This window comes from Chrysemys picta, chromosome 6 (genome assembly GCF_011386835.1).
Source record: "Chrysemys picta bellii isolate R12L10 chromosome 6, ASM1138683v2, whole genome shotgun sequence".
NCBI classification, from domain to species: Eukaryota; Metazoa; Chordata; order Testudines; family Emydidae; genus Chrysemys; species Chrysemys picta.
In genome coordinates this window covers 106,014,053-106,041,407 of record NC_088796.1, presented here as the reverse complement: position 1 = coordinate 106,041,407, position 27,355 = coordinate 106,014,053, and the positions used below count along the sequence as shown (strand labels likewise).

At 37.1% G+C, this 27,355-nt stretch overlaps 1 protein-coding gene across 45 annotated transcripts in view; it reads right to left on the bottom strand.

Moving 5' to 3' along the window:
- NFIB (nuclear factor I B) overlaps nucleotides 1-27,355 on the bottom strand; it is a 219,908-nt gene that overhangs the window by 179,628 nt on the left and 12,925 nt on the right. For 36 of the 45 annotated variants that reach the window (XR_010588659.1, XR_010588660.1, XR_010588663.1 and 33 more), the window contains exon 2: nucleotides 25,652-26,183. Coding sequence is in view for 39 of the 45 variants with exons in the window: in XM_065549508.1 (XP_065405580.1) it covers nucleotides 25,652-26,183 (532 nt within the window). In the remaining 6 variants the exon portion in view is untranslated. Of the gene's footprint in view, nucleotides 1-25,651; nucleotides 26,184-26,544; nucleotides 26,740-27,355 lie in introns of those variants that run through there. The other 9 variants (XR_010588661.1, XM_065549510.1, XM_065549512.1 and 6 more) reach the window with 5 other exon arrangements.

The following is a 27,355-nucleotide window of genomic DNA, read 5'->3' as shown; positions in this document are numbered from 1 at the left end:
CCATGCTAAAACGCAATTGCAAAACACATTTGAAATGCATATGTAGCTGGAACCTTAGTATAGTAAGCACTTACACTGTATTCACTATTGCCCTGTCCAAACTGAGATTACAACTATGCTAGCTATAACTGTGTTTAAACACAACTACTGATAACTATGTCTTAGCACAATTTCTCAGGCCTGGTCTACACTACAAAAACGTACATTGGTATAGCTATGTCACTCAGGGGTGTGAAAAATCCACACCCTGAGCGACTCAGGCCTGGTCTACACTCCAGACCTATATTGGTATAACCATGTCGCAGGGATGGATTAACTATGCCAATGGGAGAAGTTCTCATGCTGGCGTAGTAGCACCTTCACTGAAGTGATACAGTGGTACAGCTGTGCTCATGAAGAATTTTAAGTGTAGACCAGCCGTCAGACAAGTCAGCTCAGTTTTTTGTTGTTGTTTTTTTTAAACAAAATCTTCATTAGCATGGCTGTGTGTCCTCTGTTGAGAAACCCACTTATGATATGACTGTGCCTTAATTGTGTTATAAAAGTTGGAGCACAAAATAACAGTATCACATAGAATTTGTACAAAATAAACATATGGAAGTCTCAAAGAAACAAAAACATTAACGTAGTGTCTAGTGCAAAGATCAGGCACATCTTCCACTAAGTCAAAAATGCAGCAATACAGTCCAATTGATTGGGCCCTGGACTGTGATTCAGGACTATGGGATTTACTCCCATCTCTGACACTGACCTGCTGTATGACTTTAGCCAAGTCACTTCGCCTCTCTGTACTTTGTTTCTCCTCCCCCGTTGTTGTCTATATGTCTATCATGTCTGTTTAGATTGAAAGCTCTTCAGGGCAGGGACTCATTTCTTACTATGTGTCTGTACAGTGCCTAGAACAGCTCTAAGCATTGCTGTAATTTTAAAAATGGGTGATTTTCATATATTCTGTGTTATCTCTTTGGTTTCTGGACGATTAAACATAATGTGCCTTCAGAGCCACTTTGAAACTCTGAGTTCAAACCTGTCTTACTAAGAAAAAGTATTTAACAGGCCCATGATTTACAAGGACTGTGGAAAAATAAACAAATAAAAAAGCATCACTCCTTTTAATGCTCAATGAAAGTCTAAACTTAACTGCCAAATAGTAAGTTCCATTAGATGCTTAAATGCATCTCTGCCTCACAACAGGAATTATTCAAAATGTCAGGATTATCAGTGTCACAAAAAGGGCAGATGTTTATGTCAATATATTTGTGTTTAAACTTACATGCTGCTAGCTAACTTGAATCCTGTTAATGAACATTAGAAAGTAAAGAGACAAAATGGGTGAAGTAATATCTTCTATTGAGCCAACTTCTCTTGATGAAAGAGACAACCTTTCGAGCTTTTGTCTCTTTCGCCAACAGAAGTTGGTGCAATAAAAAAATTGACCTTACACATCTTGTCTCTCTAATATCCTGGGACCAACGCGGCTACCACAATACTGCAAACAAATTAGAAAATAAGTCAGTTGCTAAAATGGTCAGTTGGGAAGTTCAACATGATTGCCATAATTACACACACACACACACACACACACACACACTTAAGAACTCCATAGGTTCCACATAACTTTCTGAAGCAGCATGACATTCATGCTATCTGTAATTTACAACTTTGCTGAGTCAGAAGAAAGTGAAAGGATAACTGGTAAATAAATACAAAAAGAAAAGAAGTCAAGAAACTTGACTTCAGAACTTAACTGCTCTTTATGTGGTCATATAAACACAACAGACAGTGGTAAAACCCCCAAAGCCAAATTTAAGTAACAATTATTCTAAAACCAAAAAAATGCACAGCAATGACTTTACCCTGTAATTCCCACTGGATGCACTACATCCATGGCATACTTCAACTTCACTTTCCTAGCTTGCTGCTAAGTTAGAAACATGGATGTAATTATAGTTTGGCTTTTAACTTTGTCTATAAACCACGCAGAGATAAACTGCTATTAGTGAACATACCCACTCCAAATAATTGTGTTTTGACATTATAGGTAAAAAAGACAACAAAAACACAAAGAAAGAAAACTAAATCCAGCAATTATAAAGTGTATGCTAAAAAGCATACCAGGTCACTTATGACTATGATTAAGCTGCAGCAAATCAAAAGCTCCTTTCACTTACATGCACAAACACAGTTTACTAAACCAACCTCAAGACTTAGAACTGGAGGTCAAAATTGGTTATTCTCCGACATTAGAAAGATTAATAGAATTTACCACACTTGGAAAAGTGCACAGTATAACATGTTCAAGTGTTCATTTTATTTAGAAAATATCAATATTCTGAACTCTTAGGAATATATAATATTTTCATTATGCAGTTATTATTTGGATTTAACATGTGGAAATCCAGATCTTTTTTATTCACTCCTCTTACAGTCACTTTAAAACGAAAACTCACAGGAAAGTTTTTCTGTACATATTTACTTGGTCTATAAATCCAAAAATATGGGCACTCTGTAGTAAATTTAGCCTGGTTTTGTCTTTGTTTTTCCACTTGCTATGCAGAGAAGTTTTACATCTTGAACTATATAGAATAGTAAAGAATAGTCTAAATAATTTTGCTACTAATGCCTCTGCTTTTGCACCGTTCTGCCAGTCAAAAGTTTAAGCAAAAAATACAGCTAAATCTTGAACTGCAAAGTTGGAGAGAAATGGAAAATGTAATTTAAAAATACCCTTTAAATTTAAAGAATAAAATAAAAGAGGAATTACAGATCTAAAGTCAACTCATTGCAACAGGTGTTGGGACCTGGAATTTCACAGGATCCAAAGGTTTTCACAAATTATCTCATCTGTATCAAGGATAAAGATAAAATTATATGAGTTAGCAATACTTTACTTATTAAATTCTCACATTATCAGGCACTTAAGTGAAATCCATCTTACTTGGCTAATTACAGCTCCGAAGTTTCTGTAGAGTTTTTTCTGCCTTTTTAAATTTTAACATAGAGAAAAGTACATCCTTCCTTTTATCTAGGAAGTGTCCTGCAAGTCCAAATGTAGAATATTAAATCCAGGTTCCTGACTATCAGGGTCAAGAAACTTAAATTAAATTTACATATGACCAAAACACACAGATGTTCTGAAAGAAAATTTAACTGTCTTTCCTAATTGTTTGTCATTTACAGCTATTTTGACACACACTAGAACAAAGAAATGTTAAAAAACCATACGCAAGCAACTTGGAAATCAGGATTTATCTCATGATTTTGTAGTGTCAAAGATACAGTTCATACATAATTGCTAATCTGCGGTATACGAAGAAAAAAGCTATGAATACAGGCAATGTGTCCATCCTTCCATACTTGTTGAAAATGAATTTCTTATTCATGCTTTACTGTCCGAAATGTGCAGCATACACTATCTCAGGAGAATGCACCCAACTGCCTCAGTGCTGTGTTTTAAATTATGAAATGGATAGCAGTGGAAACATCAATACACTACTAATCCTTAATCCTTTCCATTGTGCTTTGATTTTAAGCTGTGTGTGTGTGTGTGTGTGTGTGTGTGTGTGTGTGTGTGTATACATATATATGTTGCACAATCATGAAGAGTATATTTCAGATTCTGACATAGCTCAATACAAAAGTTGGAAAATACACATGAGAAAGTATCTTTCTCATCAGAAGAACAGATTACTTTTGATCAGTGCGTCAATTTAAAGCATGATTTAAATCAATGCTTTTTTTAAAAAAATTATAAAATTAATTTGTAAATGTGTGCTATTGCAACTTTATATTAAAATTTACAATGAACTAAATTATTGATGCCAGTTTTGTTTGCTTTTTAAATATCACTACTGGTAGCATATCTTATCTGAATTTTACAAAACTGATATAGGCAAAAAACAAAACATTGAACGTTAAGACCCTAATCCTGCAAACACTTCAGCAAATGCAGACTTTCATTCATATGAATAGTTCTACTACTATCAGTGTGCTTAAAGTTACACATGTACATAAGTATTTGCAGCACCAGAGGCTAACACTATTTTTATTTAAAAATTTCTCTTAATTTCGCTTAAATTTGACATTTCAAAACACAATTGCTTCAGTGTTAACAATGAAAATGTTATTTAAACTTTCAATACATTAACAACATTATTGTGAACTTTTTTCCATGCATGTACAAATTTTTTAAATTAAGAGCCCAAATTAGGCTTCTTATTTAGGCCCTTCAAGGTAAAATTTTCAAAAGCACCTAAGTAACTTAGCACAATTCCCACTTACTTCAAATCCTTATGGAGAGTATAGAACAGAGAAAGCATTTCAGCTTTCTCGACTTGTGGAAGTTTAATTTATCGGAAGGTGGAGCTAGTAGGAAATATAACAAAGCCTATTTGCTTATCCATTTTGTGTTTGAGTTTGTGCAGTGCTTACATTAAAGATGTTAATGAGGCCCTATATTTGTCTTTTTCAGCACAGAAGTGAAATTTCTATGTAAAATCTGAAATTCAAGTACAAATTATGAAACTAATCATAATTAAAGAAACAAGTACAAAACATCCAATTTAATATTATGAAATCAGAAGAAAGAAGTAGCAACAAGTAATCTGATTTAAATTATAAAAGTCATTTTCATTATTATTTTTATCTACTTTGCGTTCACAACATTTAAATTTCTATATGAGAAGTTTAACAAATTTGGTAATGCTACACTTGAATTCTGCACCAACTGTGAAGATCATGTTCCTCTACCCAGTTTATGCAGGTTATCTTTAAAAAAGGAACAGTAAACCCAGTTCTAAACCCTTGGCTAGAGGAGCTCATTTTGGAGAGCTGGTCTTGTAAATACAAAATTTTATTAGACTTTCTACATTTGGAAACATGTAAAAGTCTTATCTAACATATCACGACAAAGAATTTATGCATACCATATACATATGAAGAATCTCAATTATCCAAAAGATAATCAGCCCGCCAACTTCCTCAGTGCTGGCCAACCCATAGGAAACAGAGGCATGGATCCCCCTACTCCTCCAGCTAGCCCCCACTTGCAGAGAGATTGCACTTCTGTTTATCACTATGCAGGACAGAAGCTTCACCTCCCCCATGCAGCTCTTCTTTTCCAGAGCTCCTCTTTAGCTAGGGCAGAGGTGTAGTTGCTAAGGCTAGGTCTACACTACCCCCTAAATCGGCGGGTAGAAATCGATCTCTTGGGGATCGAATTATCGCGTCTTGTCGGGACGCGACAATCGATCCCCGAATCGACACTCTTACTCCACCAGCGGAGGTGGGAGTAAGCGCCGTCGACGGGGAGCCGCGGAGGTCGATTTTGCCGCCGTCCTCACAGCGGGGTAAGTCGGCTCCATTAGGTCGAATTCAGCTACGCTATTCGCGGAGCTGAATTTGCGTATCTTAAATCGACCCCCCCGCCCCGTAGTGAAGACCTGCCCTAAGACAGAGGGAGCAGTCCGAGGTCACCCAGCTAGTCCCGAGCTACTCAGTCCCATAGAGCTCTTCTAGAGCTTGAAGACTGGCTGGGGAACAGTTAGGGTGATCAGATGTCCCAATTTTACAGGGACAATCCCAGTATTCAGGGCTGTGTCTTATACAGGTGCCTATTACCCCTCACCCCAGTCCTGATTTTTCACACATGCTATCTGTTCACCCTAGGAACACTGGTAAACTGTATGTAAACTGTGTAGAAGAGACAAATAGGCTTTAAAGTCTTAGCTCATGATCAGGGTCCCTAGAAAGAGATTTGAAAGCTTTCCAGAGAAATCTCCTCAATTACCTGAAATTATCGAGTGCCACCACCAAACTCTACTATTCTAGCACAAAGAAAACTGGACTCAGGATAATATATTCTCATGTGAATCAAAACATATTGCTGTGGGGGATAAAGCAATCCACGGCATTCATCTCAGTTCAAGACATACCACAACCGAGGTTAAATGCCAACAGAGCCAAAAAGCAATGACTTATACTGGACATCAGTGGAACCCTAAATACCACAAAAATCTGTCACCAAGTCCCAGATTTTGTAAAAGTTACTTTGATTGTTGCATTTTCACACAGCTCTCTGAAACAATTAAAGGAACACTTAAATAATAATTTTCTCTCAATATTTTTACATATTCCAGTAACAAGTAACCTCTAAAATTATAACAAAGAGATTAGAGAAAGTCTATATTTTTTCGGATTTTTCAGTCTGTTGACTTTGTTCATTTAACAGCACTTTGGAACAACTATTTTCCCCTGTTTTTGTAAGAGTCTCTCTCACAGCAATAGGAACAGAAAGCCATTTTAAGTGGGAAAATGTAATTCCATAAAAATTGCCAGAAGGACTCAGAACATGTGTCGTAACCTTATATAAGTGTTTACTGTTGTTGTTTTTCTGTGTGTTACCTATTTTCAAAAACTATTAATGGCATACAGTGATAAAATCTTTATCAAAATAAAAAACAAAGAGGAGAAAAAAAATATTTCCACTAAAAAAAGAAAAATATCCACAAACACGTATTTATGAAATTCTTACATTGTTATAAAGAAGCATCTTCCAGAATATAAAGAAACTTGTTACAACAGATTCTTAATGATAGGGCTATTATGTACGATTTTTGAATATGGAATTATATATCTGAAAAATAAAAATAACTAGAAAGGATACTGAATGGTTATACACAAATTAATCCAGTATCAATGGTAATGCCCTCACACATATGCATATGTCTGAAAAATAACTTGCAGGCTACTGTATATTCTTTTTCGCCAGCCATGGAGGGTGCCATATATATGCGTGCCATTTACACTCCATGGATGTATTTTTCATACAGGCCCTAACATGTCAGTGCCAGATGCAGATCACAAAGGTCTTGTCTACATTAGTCTCTGAATGATATTTGAAAATAGAGTTTCAGCTAATCTGGTTTCAAAAAAGTGAAAAGGATATCGCTTGAAACATTGAAAATGGACAGGACAAAGTATTCAAAAACATACGGTAGACTAGAGAAACAACATGCCTTGCTAGGGTGATGGAATAGCTGGCCTACCAGACCCTTTTCTTCTCTAATTCCTATAACTATTTTGATGACATTATTTATGCTTCACGAGACAATAATTAATGGCTTTACCTAATATCACTGGGGAAATTCAAGCCCTTAGAATGTTATTGATATTAAGGATTGAATTTTCCTGCCTGAGTATTGATATGGTCATTGTTCCTACTAATGGACATTGCATTATTCTTTAAAAATAGAAACTTATGATAATGCCAGAATATTATGGTCTGAGTGAGAGGTTTTAGGATAAATGAAGGGGAGGGAAGAACATTGGATTCTTATGAGGAATCTATCCAAGATTAATTTCTTGTAGACTTTTAATAACATTCCTGTCTTCTTCTTAGAAGGGTTATTTACTTTATGTTACCCCATGGTGTTGAGAACACTTTGATTTTGTTTTATTATTCCTTGCTATGGTTCTCTTTGGGGAAGGCACCATGAGATTTGCATTATATGGAGGCTGCAGTGTTTAATGTTTGCCTTATTTATCCTTGTTCACTTTCCCCACTTTCAGTTTCTTAAGTCTCAATGTTAGTGTTTACCTAACACATGATACTTCTCCCAAAGTGGAGCATTTGTCAAATATTTTTACTACCTTATATGGATGAGAAAATTGTGATTAACTTGGATTTTTGTTTAATTGTCCTTTAACTTTTATCAGCTACGTTGATTAATAAAAGGTGCAAAAAAGAAACTGTTAAAAATTTCACTCAGTCAGGCCAGAATGAGTACAAACACTACATGCCATGCGACTGAGAAACAGAGCACACTAATAGGACTCCGCACACCTCTGTGTGCTGTGAAACCAGGCTCCCTGGTGATTCGACGTCAGAAGTGCAAACAGGGATTGTGAGTGAAACGGGAAAGGGGTAGGATTGTGGCCACTGGGTTCCCACAAGCCCAAAGCCCCTCACATAAAGGGCACAGAAAGCTGTTACTCCTGCCCCTAGGCTGCAGTGTCCATCCTGTTTTGAGAGATGGAGATTCAATCCATTTTAACACTATGACCCCTTTTTACTGAGGCTCTGCTAATGGGATTTGCCCCTAAATTAAATTATATCCATATATTTTCTTGCTGTAGTTTCCGTATACATGCTTTTCACACCTCTAAAGTTTAATCAGAATGAGCAAATCCATTATAAACCTCTACTTTCAGTATATTAGTCTAAAAATTCAACCGGTACTGAAACATGGCATAGGCTTGAAGTACATGGCAAGATAAAAAATAAAAATAAAGGTTGTAAAAAGCTCCTAAAACAAAACACATAAGTTCTTTAGTCTATATGCCTGACGCCCTGCTTAGGACTTAAAAAAGGAATAAATACAAAGCTCATAAAGCTTGGTTTTGCGCATACTCAGTCTTTGGGCTGCTGCACACAGGGCTGATCCCTGGAGGAACTCAGAATAAAAGACCAGAATAGGGGGAAGAGGTACAATATGTAAGGAGAGTGGCCAAGGTGGTGATAGGCCACATCTTAGTAATAGATTTTGTAAACACAATTTAAAAAATAAGAGAATACACTCTTCCCAAACTGTTCCTCAAACTTATCATTAACGGTCAGTGAGTTTCTCTTAGGTGTCATGGCAGCAGTGGGTCTCAAGAAAGAAGGGCCTGATCTTGTAAACCCCCTCTTCATGTGAGTAGCTCCACTGAAACCAATGGGATTTATTATGTGAGTAAAGGTTTGCAGGATTATGTCTACAGAGACAGAAATACTTTAGACATAGACGGTCTTCCAGTTTTGTTGCTTCGGTTCTTCATGCACCAGAATAGCCCACAAAAAGCTAGGATACCAAATTGGGATAGATTTCCCTCTGCAACACTCCAGAAATCCAGGACACCAAGAAACCTCATCAGACTTTTGTGTTACTGTAATAATAGATTATCTGAGTCAAAGAGCTTCCAACAGGACTTTGGGCTGATCTACATTTAGGATATCTATAATATGCACTATCCATTACCATTAGTAAATTTAGGAGGAAAAATAATGTTTTTCAAAGGTTTCAGAGTAACAGCCGTGTTAGTCTGTATCCGCAAAAAGAAGAACAGGAGTACTTGTGGCACCTTAGAGACTAACAAATGTTTTTCAAAGTTTCACTGAATTTGTCTTTTGTTAAAGGAAATAACACGGGATGAGTGTATCCCCACCGACCTCCATGCCTTCAAGGAAACCCAGTATTGGAATAAACATAATACCACAGTAACTGAAGGAGACTGGAAAACAATAGGTTATCAGAATTGTCTAGAGTCAAGCTTCACTTCAATAAAATACATAATGACTGGCAAGAGGATCAAACCCCTTGCACTGCAAGGTACACTGTGTAGCTTCAAATATAAAGAGTCAGCAAATTTATACAAACACACATGCACTATATATATTAATGCATGCATGTACAATATTTGTACTATAAAGGGTGCATTTTCCAGACACACTAACAGGATTAAATAACAGAATTCTAAAAGATTTGTTTGTAGTTTCTAGGCAATATGTAAATCAAACATTAAATTCTGTTTGGGATTCTTTGACATCTGTTTTCAGTGGATTAGAATGAAAGCTGGGGACTCCATACATACATTTGCTGTAATAAAAATGTCACTAATCAGTGTTTTCCAAAATATTGCTCGTAACTATTACTAGCCAGTAGTCTCATTTGCATGATCTAATATAGTTGCCTCATAGAGTTTCTTCCTGGCTGTACTAGTTGGTCCCAAACACATGATCTAAACCAGTTTCAAACTACTCAAATAGCACAGTATTTCTACAGCCCAAGACAAGTGCAAAGCCATGATAGGACCTAAAATAAATTATTAAGGGTATAGTCTAATTTTTATGCTAAGGGGAGTGACACATGCATATGGAAGTAAGAACATGCTTTTTATGGACTTTAACAAAAGATCTGTGTATAGACTTCTTAGTAGATCCATCAACAGATCCCAGAATTGTACATTAACGTTCATCCTATTACCTGACTCTTCAGCAAGCATAGAGATTTCTATTAATATAAATTAAATTTTGATAAGGTCAAACCTTGCTAGGTTATATTTAGCTAAATAACAGTTTTGTCATATTGCGATGGGACAACATACTTTAAGGCTGTATATAATGTAGAAATGCAGGGCTCTTCTATTGAGTCAACTTAGGCTCAGGAGCGAAAACTCTGCACTGAGATTCAGGATAATTACAGCTGAATCTTACAGGATGGGGGGAGGGCGGGGCAGTTAGCTCCAATCAGGATATAAAGTGAGTCTTTTGGTGCCAAAGGGAACCAGGGAGCTACCACAGTGACAGTCCAGGAGGGCAACTCTAGAACAGCCAAGCACAGGGAGGAAGTTTAGGTTGATGTTTATCTTGGTTTACTGTTTCTGAGTTACCAATAAAGCCAAACTCCAGGAAGGGGTTTGAACACTAAGTCAGCATTCACGCCTCTGTTCAAGACAAGGTAGGGACTCAGCCCAAGCACTCCATTACACATTCCATACTGGTGGCTTAAATTCATGGTTTGTAAACACAAGGTTTAACCATATTATCCTAACCACCCTTTCCATTCTACTTCTGGTTCACAGAACCGGACAAGCCACTAGGACAATTTAATATTTGTCGCTACAGTGATCCTGATCTTAACAGTGGAATATGTTTTTCAGTGCACATGTTTTATATTACACAAATGTTGGAGGACAAACAGCAGATTAATTGTGGACCCTAATGCTGTGTTTGTTAGTGCTAAGAAGTCATTCCAAATGTTCCAAAAAGGATTAATGCAGTATAACAAGTCTATTTAATTACTGAAAGACCAGTGATCCTCATATTACTATAAGCAGCTTTTCCTTTATTTGGAGTCTGTAAATAGAACAGAAATCATTACATGATAACTATAAATCATGCCACAGAATATTCAGGTTATAACACCAACAGAGTTAAAAGAATGTAATGTACAAGCAGCCATGGAGGACCTTAAACGAATCATAGCACTGCAACATGTGCGTGCACACACACACGCTCATATGCCAATGTAAAATTATGTGAATATTTTAAAATACACATTTAGACACCAACATTTTTAGTTACCGTAAAAGAGGGGAAACAATCCCTCTTGGCCTAAGTAAAATGTAGTCTCTGCGTCCTCTTTTGAAGATTTCAACTACAATTAAGCCAATTCCAATAGTGAATTTATATTCTTAACCTCTTCAAAATTTCTCCAAAATGTAATAAAATCAATAAAGTCTACAACTTGCAGAACATAAACCCTTATAGATTACTACACTAGACACAGTGAACTCACCTCTGAAGCCATATGTGGAAAAAACAAAACATGATATAGATTACTTTAAATTATGTGTCTGAATCTAGACAGCCTAATCAATTTTCCAATTCTACTTTCTGCACAGCTGGTTATTCTTTAACTAACAGACAAACAATAGAATACCTTTTAATGTTAACTCTTTGCTAGCAGCAAACTGAATGGAAACAGTATCTTCATGCTTAAATCCTACTTTGAGGGGAAAGGAGTGGGCAATCTTTATCCCCCCCCCCCTTTTTTTTACTTTTCTGTTGTGCAAGCATAAATTAAAATCAAGTTACATTCTTAGAAATAGGCATGTTAATCTTGACAATCTTACAGCAAGGTTATTAGCAAGCCTAAAATATTGTTGTGGGGGAAGGAATAAGGGAGACCGTGATTTAAGGAGGAAAAGGTGAATGGCACAATGAATTCAAAATAGCTCAAGTTACTAATTAAATGTTTTGGATGGCTTCAGTTTAACCAATGCAGACTTCAGAATAAATGATGGCCCTTTAAAAGAAATTGAAAGGAAAAAAAATATATATATATACTAAATCACTTCCAATATCAAATAAACCTGAAGAACGAACAACCATCACCTGCCTTACAAACAAGATCTATCCAAATCATCAATAAGATGTAATAAGCTGTACTCAGTGTCCATTCAAGTATGTTAACATAAATTTTAACTGCTGTCATCAGTTTCTTTCATCTCTGAGTATTCTTTTTATGATCAAGTATGTTTACATGTAGGGTGCTTTTCCCACAAAGTCTGAGTAACGAGGCTATATGTGTGGACCTCCAGAGGTATTGAAGGATGATGAAATTCATACACTCCTGCAACCTATGGACAGGCCACAAGGCCCCATCCACAAAAGCCATTCCAGCCAATGGCTCCTACAAGGCTCCCATATACTGGATATGGTAAGCAGCCCAACCTCCAATGAGCCCTCTGCAGCATACAGACACCCCGCCCCTCCCCCATACAGCTGCTTTCCTACTCCCTGCCTTGCTGCACAGTACCACCACAGGGCATTAAGTGGAGGGTTGCTTTGTGCTGGCCTTCCACACTGAGGCAAATTTCACCCACAGGGCATGAGATGATTGAGGTACATGTGCTGGAGATGGGAACCTGCTACACAACATAGAACCCTTCTTTGGGCTGGGTACTGGCTTGAGGATTTGGCTCATAGTGAAAAAAAAAAAATTAAGAATTGTAAACTTTTTAGTTTGTATCTATCCAATTACATGGCCCCCAACACCAAAGCCTCCAACTTCTTCAATAATGTTTTATGTATTTATCCTCACAACACCCCTGTACTATCACCCCACTTTTACAGATAGGAAACTGAGGCACAGAGACACTTATGTAACTTGCCCACGGTCACACAGAAAGTCAACAGGATAGCAAGGAATGGAACCGAGGTTTCCAGAGTTCCAGGCTACCACCCTAACCACTGACCCATGCTTCAGATTATCGTCACAATGACACCATTTAAGGAAGTACAGTCTAGTTTGTGTCACTAGATACACCCTCCTTTGTACAGCCACACCGGAAGAAAGACAGGAGGCAATGGAAGTCGTTTAATTAGGCTGCAACTTTATTTACTTCAAATATCTGGGAATACACAGTAATAAACTGTACAGTGCAGGTTATTGTTATTTCCTTAATGGTTTCTCCCTTCTTAGGAGGGTTGCGGTCAGCCCTCCCACTTTCCAGTGTGGCCCCAGCCAGCCCATTGCTGGGATCCTGCTGCCCTACCCTAGTTTGAGTGTAAAGGGAGCTATGAAAGGAGGGGGGTTAGCTCCCCAATGAACCAGGTGTAAGAGGCCCCCTGCCCTAACTTCCTTAAGGGATGCTTTCTTCTAAATCCCATTCCAGTCCATTTCATTCAGTAACCATAACCCTTCTGTAATAAATGCCTATGCTGGACATTGACACATTTTTTTTAGTTATGTAGTTGTAACATTTTAACCTAACTTTCCTGCCCAGCCCACTGGGTTTCTGATCCACATTGGGGAAAACAAAAAACAAAATAAACACCACCAAAAAACCCCACCCTATCTCAGCCAATCTGTCAGTAAGCATCTTTCCCAGCCCCCCAAGGACAAAGGTGACTAGCATAAATGCCTACAGTGGATTCCAGGGGTCATAGGGTGGAGGGCTTCTCTGGAACTGCCAAAGGTATAAATACCCCCCTCCAATCACCTGGAAGGGCAGTGCCCCGCCCACCAACTCCCACTTAATCCAGCCACTTCCTGTTCCTCCCTGCTCCATCCAGGTAAACTTTCCTCCTCCTCCTCTGCTGCCAATTGCAGTGAGAGCCCCTATGGGGAAACAATGCCATTTCTTCCAGCCAGCCAGCCAAAGGACCCATTGCATGCAGCTGAGGTGAGCATATTTTCAAGGGGGTTATAGGTTGGCTATTAAAAAAATATATCTCTAGATTGAAAACATCTCACCCCAAAATCAAATTTAAAAGAGCAGTTTGGCCATTTATAATTACACCAAACTACTATTTTATATATACATACACACAGATTTAATAAACCATTTTTGCTTTTCATAAAACACAGATGGATTTTTAAAAAATGTATGATCATGTGTTGCAAAATCAAATTAATGGTATTTTGTAAAAGAAAAAAATATTTTGTGTGAAGTTAATTTGCTTCAATAGGCCTACTCACGTGAGTAAAACTTTCAGGATGAGACCTTAAATTAATAACCTACTAACTATTTGAATAGCGCTAGATTACAATTTAGTGCTGTTTTATCATAGCAATATTACTGGTAGGCCCAATAGCCATTTCCTTGTGATTTCTGAAAATCAGTTAGACCATACTATGTCATTAATTTTTACACAGATCTACCTACTCAATTATTACAATAGGGACATCTTCCTGTACGTCCCAGGGTTTGAGAAGATTATTAGAGGTCATGCCCATCTCAAAAGATCAACTAGTCTGCTTGCTGAACAGTGATTGTGGGAAGCACACATTACACATGAAGAATCTGAGCTTAGAAACAGCGACATACATACTATGGAGAGTGTTGGGATATTGCACCATTGATTGTTCGTCAAACCAAGTGTAATTCACAGACATTTAAAAAGTACAAGCACTGTACCATCAAGGGCAAGAATTTTAGAGAGAGAAGTAAAACACTCACTCTTCTCCCCTCCTCTCTCTTAATAAATTTAGGTATTACATCAACATAGTAGGCAAAAAGTCTTTTTCTACAGAGACCATAGCTAACCCTGGATACAAGCTAGCTAAAAAGGAAGTTTTACAATAATTCTGAAATCAGTTACTTAGCCATTTGTGACACTAATATGAACTGTCCCTTTAACTTTAAGCAATTCTTTAAAAAATGGAAGTAACACAGGGGTGCTGGAACAATATATAATGGGGGTGCTGAGAGCCACTGAACCAAACTGTAAACCCTGTCTATGATGGAAACCACTTCAAGCCAGGGGGTGTGTCAGCACCCCTAGTTCCAGCACCTATGAAGTAACAAGTCCATGTTTGAGAGACGAGGTGGGTGAGGCAATATCTTTTATTGAACCAATTTCTGTTGGTGAGAGAAACATGTTTTTGAGCTTGCACAGAGTTCTCTCACCAACAGAAGGTATTACCTCACTCACCTTGCCTCTCTAATACCCTGGGACCAACACAGCTACAACAACACTGCACACTACAATGAAAGTCCATGTTTGACATTTTCATCCTAAAGTACTATCAAGGCCAAGCCCCCTTTCCAGCATATTACATTCAAAGGGTGTTTTTGATAGACACATTAAAGTGGATATAAAGTTCAAAAAATGAACTAAGAGCATCTGACTGATGCAGAATTGTGGCATTTTCTCTTGGAAGAGATAATGATTCTACACTAGGTAAAAGAAATGGAATTTTTTTACACAGCAAAACAGAATGCAGTGTCCCTCTAACCAGTAATCCTTCTGACACCTCTTCCACCAAGGAGGGCTGCCAATTTGTCCCCATCACTGTCAGCAGACAAAAGACGACTATTACAGCCAGACCATATCAAACAGAAGACACAGCAACTCCAGAGGGATGCCTTGAAATCCACTGGGGTGTAAAGTCAGGGCTGAAGTCTTCTTGTCAGCTGTTACCACAAAAGAATCAGAGGAAACAGTGGCACTGTTAAACAATGGAAAGGTCAAGCAGTTCGAAGCCACTTCATGACCCAGACAAGTCAAGGTCAAGAGATTCAGGTAGCAACTTGGCCTGGGCATAAGTTACAGCACAAATGACTTGTTTTAACAAATCAGCTTTGGTCAATTAAACCTAACAAGACATGTTGCATCACGTAGCAGGGTTCCTGACACTAAGGCCAGGAGCTGAGGCTGGCCTCGTAAAACAAGGCTTTTAACATGGCATAACAAATTTAAGGTAATCCATCCAGAAACTGCAGATGTCAGAATAATAAAATACACGTTGTCCTGACTAGAAGACATTTTCACACTTTTAAACCAGAGACACTGGAGCATAATTGTCCCTTCAATACCTCTGCAACTTTCTCACTGGCATTAGTGGAGAGTTATACACATACATGAAGCGAAGAAGTGGCTCTACTATAAATACTGTTGCTTAGCTACATATGATGCATTTATAGATTTGAATACAAGTTTCTTTACAACTTGCTATGACCTAATTTGACTCAGAAATCAAGCTGAAAATCATGTTATTTTTGACCAATGTGGTTTGCAAAAAACAAGATTTCTTTTTAATTTCAAATATATTTTGTCTGTGAATATTAATAAAACTTTTAAATTACAGAATTTGAAACTTCTGTATTAGATAGTATGCATATTTTAGTTGGTTCTATTTTAAATAAAAAATAAATCAGAATAGTTAATGTTCCAATAAGTGGATTTTATAACTGAAGCAGTTTTGGGAGCATACGGAGAAATGTCTGACTAAAAAATAAACCACACATACTGTGTTCAGCATAAAAAGCTGATACTTCTCTCTCATTTATTTAAATTCATCCCATGTGAGAATGAAGAGTACAACAACTGTTAATACTGCATTACCGTTGAAGAGTCATGTGCACAATTAGGAAATTCAGAAATTAAAATTAAAAAATTCTACACGCTTACAGTGGAGCAAATAATATGGAAAATGCTACAAACGTACGGTATGTTTGAGTTAACAGTGTATTAGAAACCTTAACTTTTTGAATTTCCTAACTTGTGTGCTTGATAGTACTGCATTACAGTTAGTTTTTGTATTTAATTTCCCTGTTCATTGTTTTTAAGGGTGAAAATAATTAAAAGGCCCTTAGAGTTGTACAAGTACCTTCAGTAAAGGTATCCTTATATAGCGAAGGACACTGAGAGCTACAAAGACGCCCTTATACTTTAGTTTTAAAGGCACCTTTACAATAAAAACGCTTAAGGCAGCTCAGGACTAAAGGAAGCTTTAATGGTTGAGCTGCCTTTAGCTACATTCTTACGGGAATGCTACCTAAGGCCCTCAGTAGTTATGGGTGGCCTAAAGTTAAAGTGATTCAGCGTGTACCTGATATTTTAAGTGATTTGGGTGGGAGGAATGGAACACAGAGAAGTTAAGAGAAAATGTTCTCATGCTCATGTAAAAAAGTGCTGATTTAAAAATGTTTCTAACACAAAAACTAATAAACAAATTTTCGAGTGTTATTCCTACCTCAATGGACAAAAAAAATCAAGTCAGGTTTGACGTTTCTAACTCTAACCATTTCTGAAATACAATAAAGCAAAACTTCATTTGAATCATTTTCTTTTTCCCAACACACACAACTCAAAAAATGGCCAAAACAATTGTCTGGGTATACCGCAAGAAGGACAGGAGACTTGTTATGGGTTTTAATCAGGCCGCAACTTTATTATATAGATGTCTGGAACTACCCGGCAGATAAAGCGTACAGTGCAGGCAAATCCATGCTTATTCAAATCAATTCTCCGGGGCTTTCACCAGCCCCCGTTTATTTAATCCATGCTTATTCACATAAATTCTCTGGGGCTTCCACCAGCCCCCCTTTGTTTCCATCTAGGTCCCGCAGGCGACCCCTGGCCTGGACCTTACCATCCACCAGCCTCGCAAGAGGCTTAAGGTGGACTATGAGAACGGAGGGGGTTGGCTCCCTACCATACCGGTCATGGGAGTCCCCAAACCCCCTCCCCCGTTCTGTTTCTTTATCCAGTACCTCCTTTTAAGTAGTTTACCAGGCCATTTATCTGGTCACTGGCTACCCTCCCTATGGAATACTGCACTGAACATCCACCCAATATTACAAAATAAGTTGCGACATATGGCCTACCACCTTTTCTATTCACCAGAAAAGGTCCATCCTCACACTCACTATGAGGAAGGTGAAACCCCCCCCCCCCCCACCAAAGCCAATTCTGGTGGTGTGTGAAAAATTCCTTCCCAGCCCCCCTTTAAAAGGGACGACTAGCGTAATGTCCACACCAGGTCCAAACCCAGCCTGCCATTCGCCTTCACTTGCTGGCTACTAGGGGAGGGAGGGTGGGTGCTGGCTTCCTCTCTGCTTTCACATAGACTTGCCCCACACCGGTTTTGTGCCTTTATGCACATTCCTGGGGGCTAAGGGGATGGGGGGGTGAGTCATTGCTGCAAAGTTGACCACCGAGCACCTTTTGCAGCAGTTTCTGATCTTCTTTCTCTCCCCCTCCCCCCCACAAAGCAGAGCTGCCCTTCTTTGGGTAAGCCCACACAAATTCTGCCCCATCTTTACTTGTGGTGCAGTCATTCAGCTCAAACTTTTAAAGAAAAGTAAAAAATCACTTTTGTGCTGAGTTCAAGCTTGGAAAATTTCAGCCCAAAATTCATCTGTTTGAAAAAGTTATGAATAAAAAGGTGGGGAGAGGAAGAGAGATGATACTGCAAGACCGCAACTCAACCCTATTTAGTGCTCACTGCTCAAGAACAATATAATATACACGCACAGAAATCAACTCTCTTTTCCCTTTGACCAAGATAATACTATAGGACTTTTTTCTCGTTTACTAACCTTTGAGCACCTAAACCTCCAATTAAAATCTAGGATTGCTTTGCCTCTATTTACGTCTATTAGCAACTGTTTCTATAAGTTCTACTGGTATTAAAAAAGATAAAACCATGAAACCTCCATATAAAGAGTGGCATCTTGTTACTGTCAAACAAACCTTGGCTAATTAGACAGGCTTTTTTTTTCCTTTTTCTTCACTTAGCATCTGAAAAGTATCTCCAGAGTGAAGTGATTTCTTCTTTCTTCCAAAATGTAAGTATTAAACCTATTCTGTTAAATTAGCAGTAAAACTTGGCAGGGTATTTTAAGTTCATCAACCCAAATGATTACTGTAAAGCAACATACCACCTTGCCACTGAGAAGGGAGTATAAGTCTTTAGAAAGCCTCCTGAATTGTTATGCTTGGCATTGTGGTATGCTGCTGTAATAACCAGAGCTTCCGATAGCGTAACCACTAGTCCTTGAGATTTCCAAAGTTACTCTTCCACCACAGAGAGGGGCCAGGGGGAAAAGAAAGTTGGACATCTTAGCCTGGAAAAAACAGGTGGGTTGCTCAGTCAGCCTCCTTTAGCACAAACAATGTATGCACCTTTAAAGTGTGTTAATTGACAGCACTTCTGTTGTAATATACTTTAAAATATAAAGTGTGATGGTATTAGTGTTTAATTCACCTTTAACTAAGCCTTCACTGTAACTATAGACATCTTCAACATTTAGGAAAATGAGAATGTTTAAAAAAAATTGTCTTTGTCTCTTATTTTAACCATTTCCCTTACAAATTAATAAAGTTATTTACGTTTTTAAAAAAAGAAGCATTTTTGTTCACAACTCTGAGTATTTTTTGTTTGACCCTACAATAAGGCAATAATCCAGTGTTGACTTTATGCCCTGTTGCCATGGAAATTACTATGATATCAGAAATTAAAGATTATGCCCTAAACTTTCAAACAGAGCCACAGGATTTAACCACAAAACTCTCCTTGACTTAAATAGGAACTATGTTGCTTAATCCTGTGATGATCTCACTACTGAGACCAAGAGGAACAGAACCCTTCTTGAAATGCATCTCTTTCATACAAGCCAGGAACATTATCATTAAATATTTAGAAGTTCCTCCTTCTCTCTGACCAACCATATACCACCCCTAAGAGTCCCACTTTGATGGGAAATTAACAAAAAAATTACCATCCATTTTGGATTTTAGTTCTGCATTCCAAAATGTCAGTAGACACACACAGACCAAAAAAAAAAATCAAGAATAGCATGCAGTCTTTTCAAATATTTTAATTCCCTATATCTTCATGCAAAAAATATTTGCAAGAACCATTTGGAAAACATTACCAAATCCATGTTCACATCTAATTAACCATGATCATTTAATAATGAATGCATGTCATGCCTGTTCTTTTCAGCACAGATGAGGTACCGTATGTATTTTCATGCCAAAAGAAGCATGTAGTATTTTTTCAGTTTAAATATTCTATTTTCTTCATAATTCCAGTTAAACTGGAATTGATCAAAGCAAACTGATGTTTAATATAATATAACAATCTGCCAGCTAAAGATAAACCACAATTTTAAAATCAGAATTGATAAAATATGAAACTTGTTCTTCTGCTCCATATTGGCTTTGTTCCAAAAATGAGATTGTTACTAACACAAGGGTTCAGTTTGCCATATCAGTACCTAGATGCCAAGTTTCCATATTGGCACCTGGGCTCTGACAGTTAAACCTGGAACTGCCTTGTGAAGCTGTATGCCATGACTGAAGTTCCATGCCATGACAAGGACTAACCCATATAATCTAGTGGTTAGGAAGATGTTAGTTGGAACTATTTGGTGCTGTTCCCAGTTCAACCACTGATTTACTGTATGAACTTAGTAAGTGACTTAACCACTGTGCCTTGGTGTACCCTTCTGCAAAATGGTTATAATACTTAATTTTATGTTCCCATATTAAATTTTCAATAATGGGCCAATCCTGCGAGGAAATGGGAGTTGGGACAAGTAGTAATTCAATGACCTGATCCTTCTGGGCCCATTTTTGCATTCATTGAACACATAGGCATTGAAGTGCACAAGAAGCGCAAACTCTGGTTCTAAGTATACGAGGATGATGTAGCACTTTGAGCACCTGCATATCACCAGCATTAAATGAATCACACATAAAACAGATTATGCAGCAATATATTGTTGCATATAGTTTTCAACTGAATAAAATATCTTCAAACTTTATTCCTAAACTGAACTAATCATCGTAAATAATTTCATGTACTTTTTAAATACTTTAAAATTACCACTTTGATATTCCTAACTATGATCTAAAGTTTTAGTAATATTAATAAAAAATATTAACAAAGTACATTAGTTCAAAGATGTCAGTTACCTAAAAAATAAAACTTAATAAAGAGATTGAACTATTACACCACTAGTATTTCACTAGTTAACTCTTATAACTCAGAAGTGCCATATTTTAAAAAAAAAAATAAAATGTCTTATTAAATGAAGTTACACTTTTCATAGGAAAACAATGCATATGGATTACTATGATATTCCACATGAAAAGAGTGATGTGACCATTCAAAAAAAATTAACCACAATTGTCAATGTTAAAAAGGCTAAATACTGTTTCAAATCAATGCAGATGAGACACATGGACTTCTGTGTTCCTGTTCAGATTATCTGAAAATGTACTTAATAACAGGACGAAGTACAGTCCAAAAATCAGTAAGCCTGAGTTAGTTTAAACTGCAGACTATTGAAGTCATGTGGTTTGTACAAAGTGCCAGCACACAACAGTTGCAATCTCTTGAGATCTGTAAACTTCCTAGTGGTGCAATAGATGCATTTTTCCACACATACAGCTCTCCCCTACCCACTCTTGAGAAAGCTCAATCTACACCCTCCCTTCCCCCTTTCTCTCCCTTCCCCCCCACCCCCTCCTTTCCCCCAAACAGACAGGACACAGTCTGGCGATTCAGGGATTCACATAGGCCAGACTTCCTTCTGTGCAGCCCTTTGGGTAGAACTGCTAATCCTTCTTATTAATTAAAGAGATAATGGTGGTTAACCAGAAAGCAGTATTAATGCTAACTATCTAGGAAACTTCAACAGAAATCATTTAGCCTTTTTGTTGATTTCCTGGTAACAGAATTAGTGCAGCTGGAACTCTAACATCTTGATGTTTTAAGAACTTAAAAATTTAGGAGTGTCTGAACTATATCAGACTCAGAGGAACTGTATCTTTTTGCTGCACTGATACTTAATTATTAAGTTTAAAGCGCCTTCCCTGAACTCCTGATTTAGATTAATACCTGGGGTTAAAGCTCTCCAATTATATCACTCTTACACCACGAGAAAGGGAAGAGTGTAAGCATAAGGTAATCTAACTTTTGTGAGAAATACACTGTGATAGGAACAGGCACATAAAAAACACTTCAAAATGCTTAGTGCATCTACTATTATTTTAGTCTTTTAGACTTCGAAAACATTTCTCAAGGTGCACTGTGCTTCATTCAGTATGCAATGGAATACCTAATATAAAGGTTGTATTTTATTTATGTTAAAAAACATTAACAAAAACAACATGAGGATTAAGAATTCTACAGATTAGAAACATCACTGTAGATATTTTATGATTTAGAAACACAGCAATGCAAATTTTAAAATCATCTGTTGTAGGATTAAGTAAAATATCTATAAGAGGAAAGGATTTATATTATCTGAGGTTCTACTGCAGCAAACAAGTACAGCAGCTTTCATTCAGTGATTGTCAAAAACTTTCCAATGTGCCCACTGCAATGCGGATGCCAACCAACGAATCAAAGGCATTCAGCAACTAGACAAAGAGGGTCTGATGCCAACCTCGGTGCCACTGGCAACCATTATTGGCATCAAGCACATTGTCTGCCTTCCCCCTCCTCCTCCTGGCACTTGACAAACAAAATGGCGGTTCTTGTAGCAACGAAACACAGCATAAGCGCTGCACTGATTGAATCAAATACCACCAAATGATTTTATGGACTGAGATGTAGTTCATACCAAACGATACATGCTTTCTATCGGATAACAAAAAAATATCTAGTTTTGTCAACAGAAATGGTAATCGTGGCATTTACTAATTTTTTTTTTTAATCAGAAAAAATAGACAGATATATCAAATAGGCAGAACACCAGAGAAATATGTTTTTTAAAAGAATTTTTTATGCTAAGCATTCTAATGACCTAGGTATAGAGCATAATGTAAACTTTAGTTTTTTCCCCAAAACCACTAAAAGCAGCAATATTGAAACCCGTGTCCAACCCCTTCTAATTTTTTTTACGTTCTGCAACAGAAGAGGATGCTAATAAGAGACGGGGGGGAGAAAACAGCTGAATGTTGAAAGAGGAGCAAAAAGGAGAACCAGATAAAGTTGGTCAACGACAAAACTTGATAGGCTGGGTCTTTATTTCTTCCTTCAAAAGAAACATTGAATACAAGAAGTAGAAACCCCTTTTATAAAGAACCAAAAGGATATTGACATTTCTAGATCTGGAAATTGTCAATATATTGTAACATTACTCCACACTGCAATGCGGATGCCAACCAACAAATCACAGGCATCCTAGGCTAAACAAAGAAGGTCTGATGCCAATCCTGGTGCCACTGGCAACCATCATTGGCACTCTAACTATTCTTCCTCACGTTTTCTCCTAGTCATTTTTTTTTTAAAAAAACCCTCTATTTTGTTTCACTTACTTATTATTTTTTCATATTTCTTTCAGGAATTGTTTTTATTTCTATACTTAATGTATATGACATCATTAAGTAGGTTTTCATATACCAAAAAAGAAATAAAAAGTCATGTGCTAGATAAGCATGAAGTCAATAAAACTGCTGTATCTTTTACAAAACCTGACATCCTTAATCAATTACACTGCAATTCGTCATAACTGAACTGCTCTCGATAAAGAGGAGAAAGATTAAAAGCTTGACAAAAGAAAAAAAATACAAAGTTAACTTAACATGACTTCTTCAAAAGTAGAGAGCCACCACATGTTAACAAGAGATTTACTGCAACGCAGTGAGATACAAATTAGATGCACAGTTTACAATAAACAAAGGGTCTACCAATGGTGACTTGATACAAATAAGTTAATCAACTTTATCTTCCAGTATATTTTCTTAGTAGCTCCTTGTATCTTTGGAAATATGAATGGTGTCATAATGTTAGCGTACGGTTATCTTATTCACGTCTATTTTGACACTTCTTAAAATAACGTATTTTGTCAATTCATTCAAACCAATAATCCAGTAATGCCCCTCATCCATCCTGATTCCCCATTTCAAGTTAAAGCTTGCCACCAACTTAAAAATTGACAAAGTTTAAGAGATTATACCGACCCTACGTTTCCTTGGTTCCAGAGTTGCTTGAACCATTTTGTTTCCTCTTGTAGTCTTGACTTTCAGAAAGATATATTTTACAGACAGGTAAAATGTGTTAGTATTAAGACTATGTCTTACTATATGTATTTCCATAATGTCACTTCCTGAACTTTTTGCACTAAAGAAATTTAGAGTTATAACATATAATTAAGATGTTTTGTTTGAAGCTATCACAGACAGTAAACACTTTTCTTTTTGTTTTCCTGGATCAGTTTTGCCAGATTTTGCAGCCACATCAAATCACTGCAAAACAACCAAATGTTGTATATACACTGTATACTCCTGAGAGAGAGAAAAAGCTAATAAAAACAAGCAGAACCAACTACCGAATTATATTTTTTCATTATGAATAATCCAGCAAAACTCACTGTATTTAATTTGCTTTACTTAAATTATATGATCATAACACACAATTTGGGGAATTAAATATGAATTCAAGAATAGAGGTTCGTTAAAAACTTTACTGTTGTATGTGTTCTTCTACAGAATTAATACAATAAATAAAATCTATAGCCAAATGAAGGTAGGTGCCATTTTACTTTTTTTTGTTACTAATAAAAGCCATTCAGTTAATTTCTCAGTTAAATTCCCTAGTTATATACAACGCATCAGGTAACTGTCTGCCATCTGCCTTTCTGCAGGCCATTTCTGCCCACCACCAGGCCAAGTTATGAAATGGCCCACCATCTGTGGCAGTTCAAACTTTACCCAGTTTGGATTTACAGCTAAAAAAGAAATGCTTTATTAATGTGGATAATCAGTAATATAAAGACTTCTAGAGGATGGTATAATTACAAGAGAATTAAAAAAAAGACCTATAAGAAAGAGCATGCATTTCATGGGTTTCAGAAATATTAAAACATATATCTACTTGGATCCATTTATGATTCAGATGACCTGCAAATGAATACTATTATCAATGAATTATATACATAAAGTTTGACAAGCAAAATACTTTTTCGGAATCATCTGTAGAGCATTATGAACAGCTGGTTTCCTTTTAGTCCTATATCTCTAAGTTTAACTGCCTCTTTTTTTTTTTTTTTTAAGTGTACCTAGTATTTTCCATATTTAAACAATTCTTAAGTAAAATGATGTGCATCAGTGTACTATGAAAATATTATACTGAGGGGAAAAATTGGGCAAATCTGCATCATGTATCTTTGAAAAGTAAAATTAATATTGGTAATTTGAAGTGGTTCATACAATCAAAGAGTGGTTATTAAAATATGATCAAATGCAAACATTGCATGCTATAATTCTGACTATATAACAACAATATGTACTGGGGCTATGTCAATGTTTCTTTGCTAAATCCTATTTTATGTTTGATTTTGCAACAGTTGAGAAAGTTTATAGTTGCTCTTCAGAGCAATAACAGATTGATCAATATAAGCACAAGTCATTGAACAGAAGTAATTAAAAGAAAATGTAAATATTTATATTTTGTATGTATGTTTCTGTGCAAGTACACACATATGCATATGTCAGTAATGATGCTGAAAACAGACCTATAAAATATTAATATTTTCTGCAGTACTAACTGCAAAAAATATCCAACATATTGCCAGTTTTTGACAAAAATGAACTTCAAAGGAACTCAAATATTCCTTGTTCCTTTTGCAAGAAAAAACAAACAACACGTATGTCATATGCATGTGTCAAGTACACGTTTGTTGGAATGAACGTGTATCTGTGTATACGTATACATGCTGACTTACAAATGTGTACATACCCAAGTTTTGTATATTCACCACAGAAAAATGTATCATTGGAAGTCCTCCCTTAAAAGAAAAAAGGCTGCTTGGAACCAGTGTTTGACATACTAACATAGAAACACAACAATCTGCTTCCTACCTTGCTCCTGCACGTAGTATGCCAAAAACAAATCAAGCTCCTTGACTGATACTGTTATGTGATGTGGCTGGACGCAAAGTGCTGGATTTGTGCAATGTGGGGATTTCATGAGTCGCTCTCCATCCGTACTTTCCAAGGGGATGCCTTTGAACAGGATCACCATGACTAGATCCAGACGCCAGACTTTGTCAGCCTGTCGCAGGCAATCGATTCTCCTAATCTTACCCTTCTGGTCAGGATTGGACAATACACAGCATGGGTGCTTCTTCCCAGTAACAGTGAGCACAAAATCCTCCCGGTACTCTTGGCGGATATCTTTGCGCAGTTTGGCGAGGAGCCTGGATGCCCACTTCTGTTTAATTTCAGGCTTTTCACTAAGTAGCTCATCCTTGACTGCTCTTTCCTCATCCTTTGACATTCGCTTCTCATGTTTTTTAAAGTACTTGCGTTTTCGAGCCTGAAGGTTGAACCAAGTATAGGCGATTGCACGGACATGTGGTAGAAGTGCCTCAATGAACGGGTGAAATTCATCCTGTTGAAAGAAAAGGTGCGGGGGAGAAAGAAGAAAACTCAAAGTCAGTTTGTTCTCATAATAAAGGCAATAGAGAGATAAGTTTCTGAACATTTTGAAGTGAAAACCAAGATGAAGAAAATATAGACTTAACATTTACAACAATTTCTGCACAACACTCATTTATGTAATTACTACAACTGTCAGACAAGAGACAGAAGTATCCTGAGCATCACATTTTCCCCACATTTCATCCTCTGAAACAAACACATGAAGGCTTTATTTTGTATGCCCTTCAATTCACAATGCTATACAGACTACATCATTTAAAAGAGATGCTATCAAGATGTTATTTGACTGATCGGCTAATGCCAAGCAGTACCATTTTACAAAGAGGACACAATACGATTTTAAAAATTCTGAGCAGAAATGTTCAAAACGCAGGAGCGAATGCCACAGTTCATTTCTCTTCTCTGTGGCACAGAAACACAAAGCATATACATGCTCAGTGTAATGCCACACAGTTCCCGCTTCTGGAGCATGCTCTCAGCAAGAGACTGCTGGTGGCACAAAGAGCATGCGCCATTAAACTTGATCCATTTTCTTATCAATCGTCCAACATTCCAACACTGAAACAGCACCATTCCAGTGGTGGTAACTAGAGAAACCAGTATACGGTAAGGGAAGGTGGGCAAAAGACACAGCATGTAAAAATCCTGAACAGAAGCTTCTGTACTTAGAGCTCTGCATGCCTCCTTCTCATCCCCCCCCCCCCCCACACACACACACACACACACTTAGTAAAACAGAAGTTTATGAAGTTGAGAACAAAATTACATTAATGTTCGTCCAGAAGCTCTACTATCGGATTTGAAGCCCCACGGAGTTAGTTAATTTGTTAACTGATCACATGAGTGTGGCAATTATTCTAAACCCTTAAAAATCAATCTGAGATATACAATGAAAAATGGCAATTTGGCACAAACTTTGCATTCTTTGTGTTTCTGCATGCTGTGGCAGGGTGACATTAGGAGTATACCACTGGTCAAACACCGCTTTTATGAAATCCACGCAATTTATTTACATTTTTAAAATATCCTTTCTGACATTTGGTTTTACCTGCAGGTTCATATCTTCTACCTAGTTGCAGTGTGTAATGCATTAAAGGGGGTTAAGCCTAAATGTAATGTACA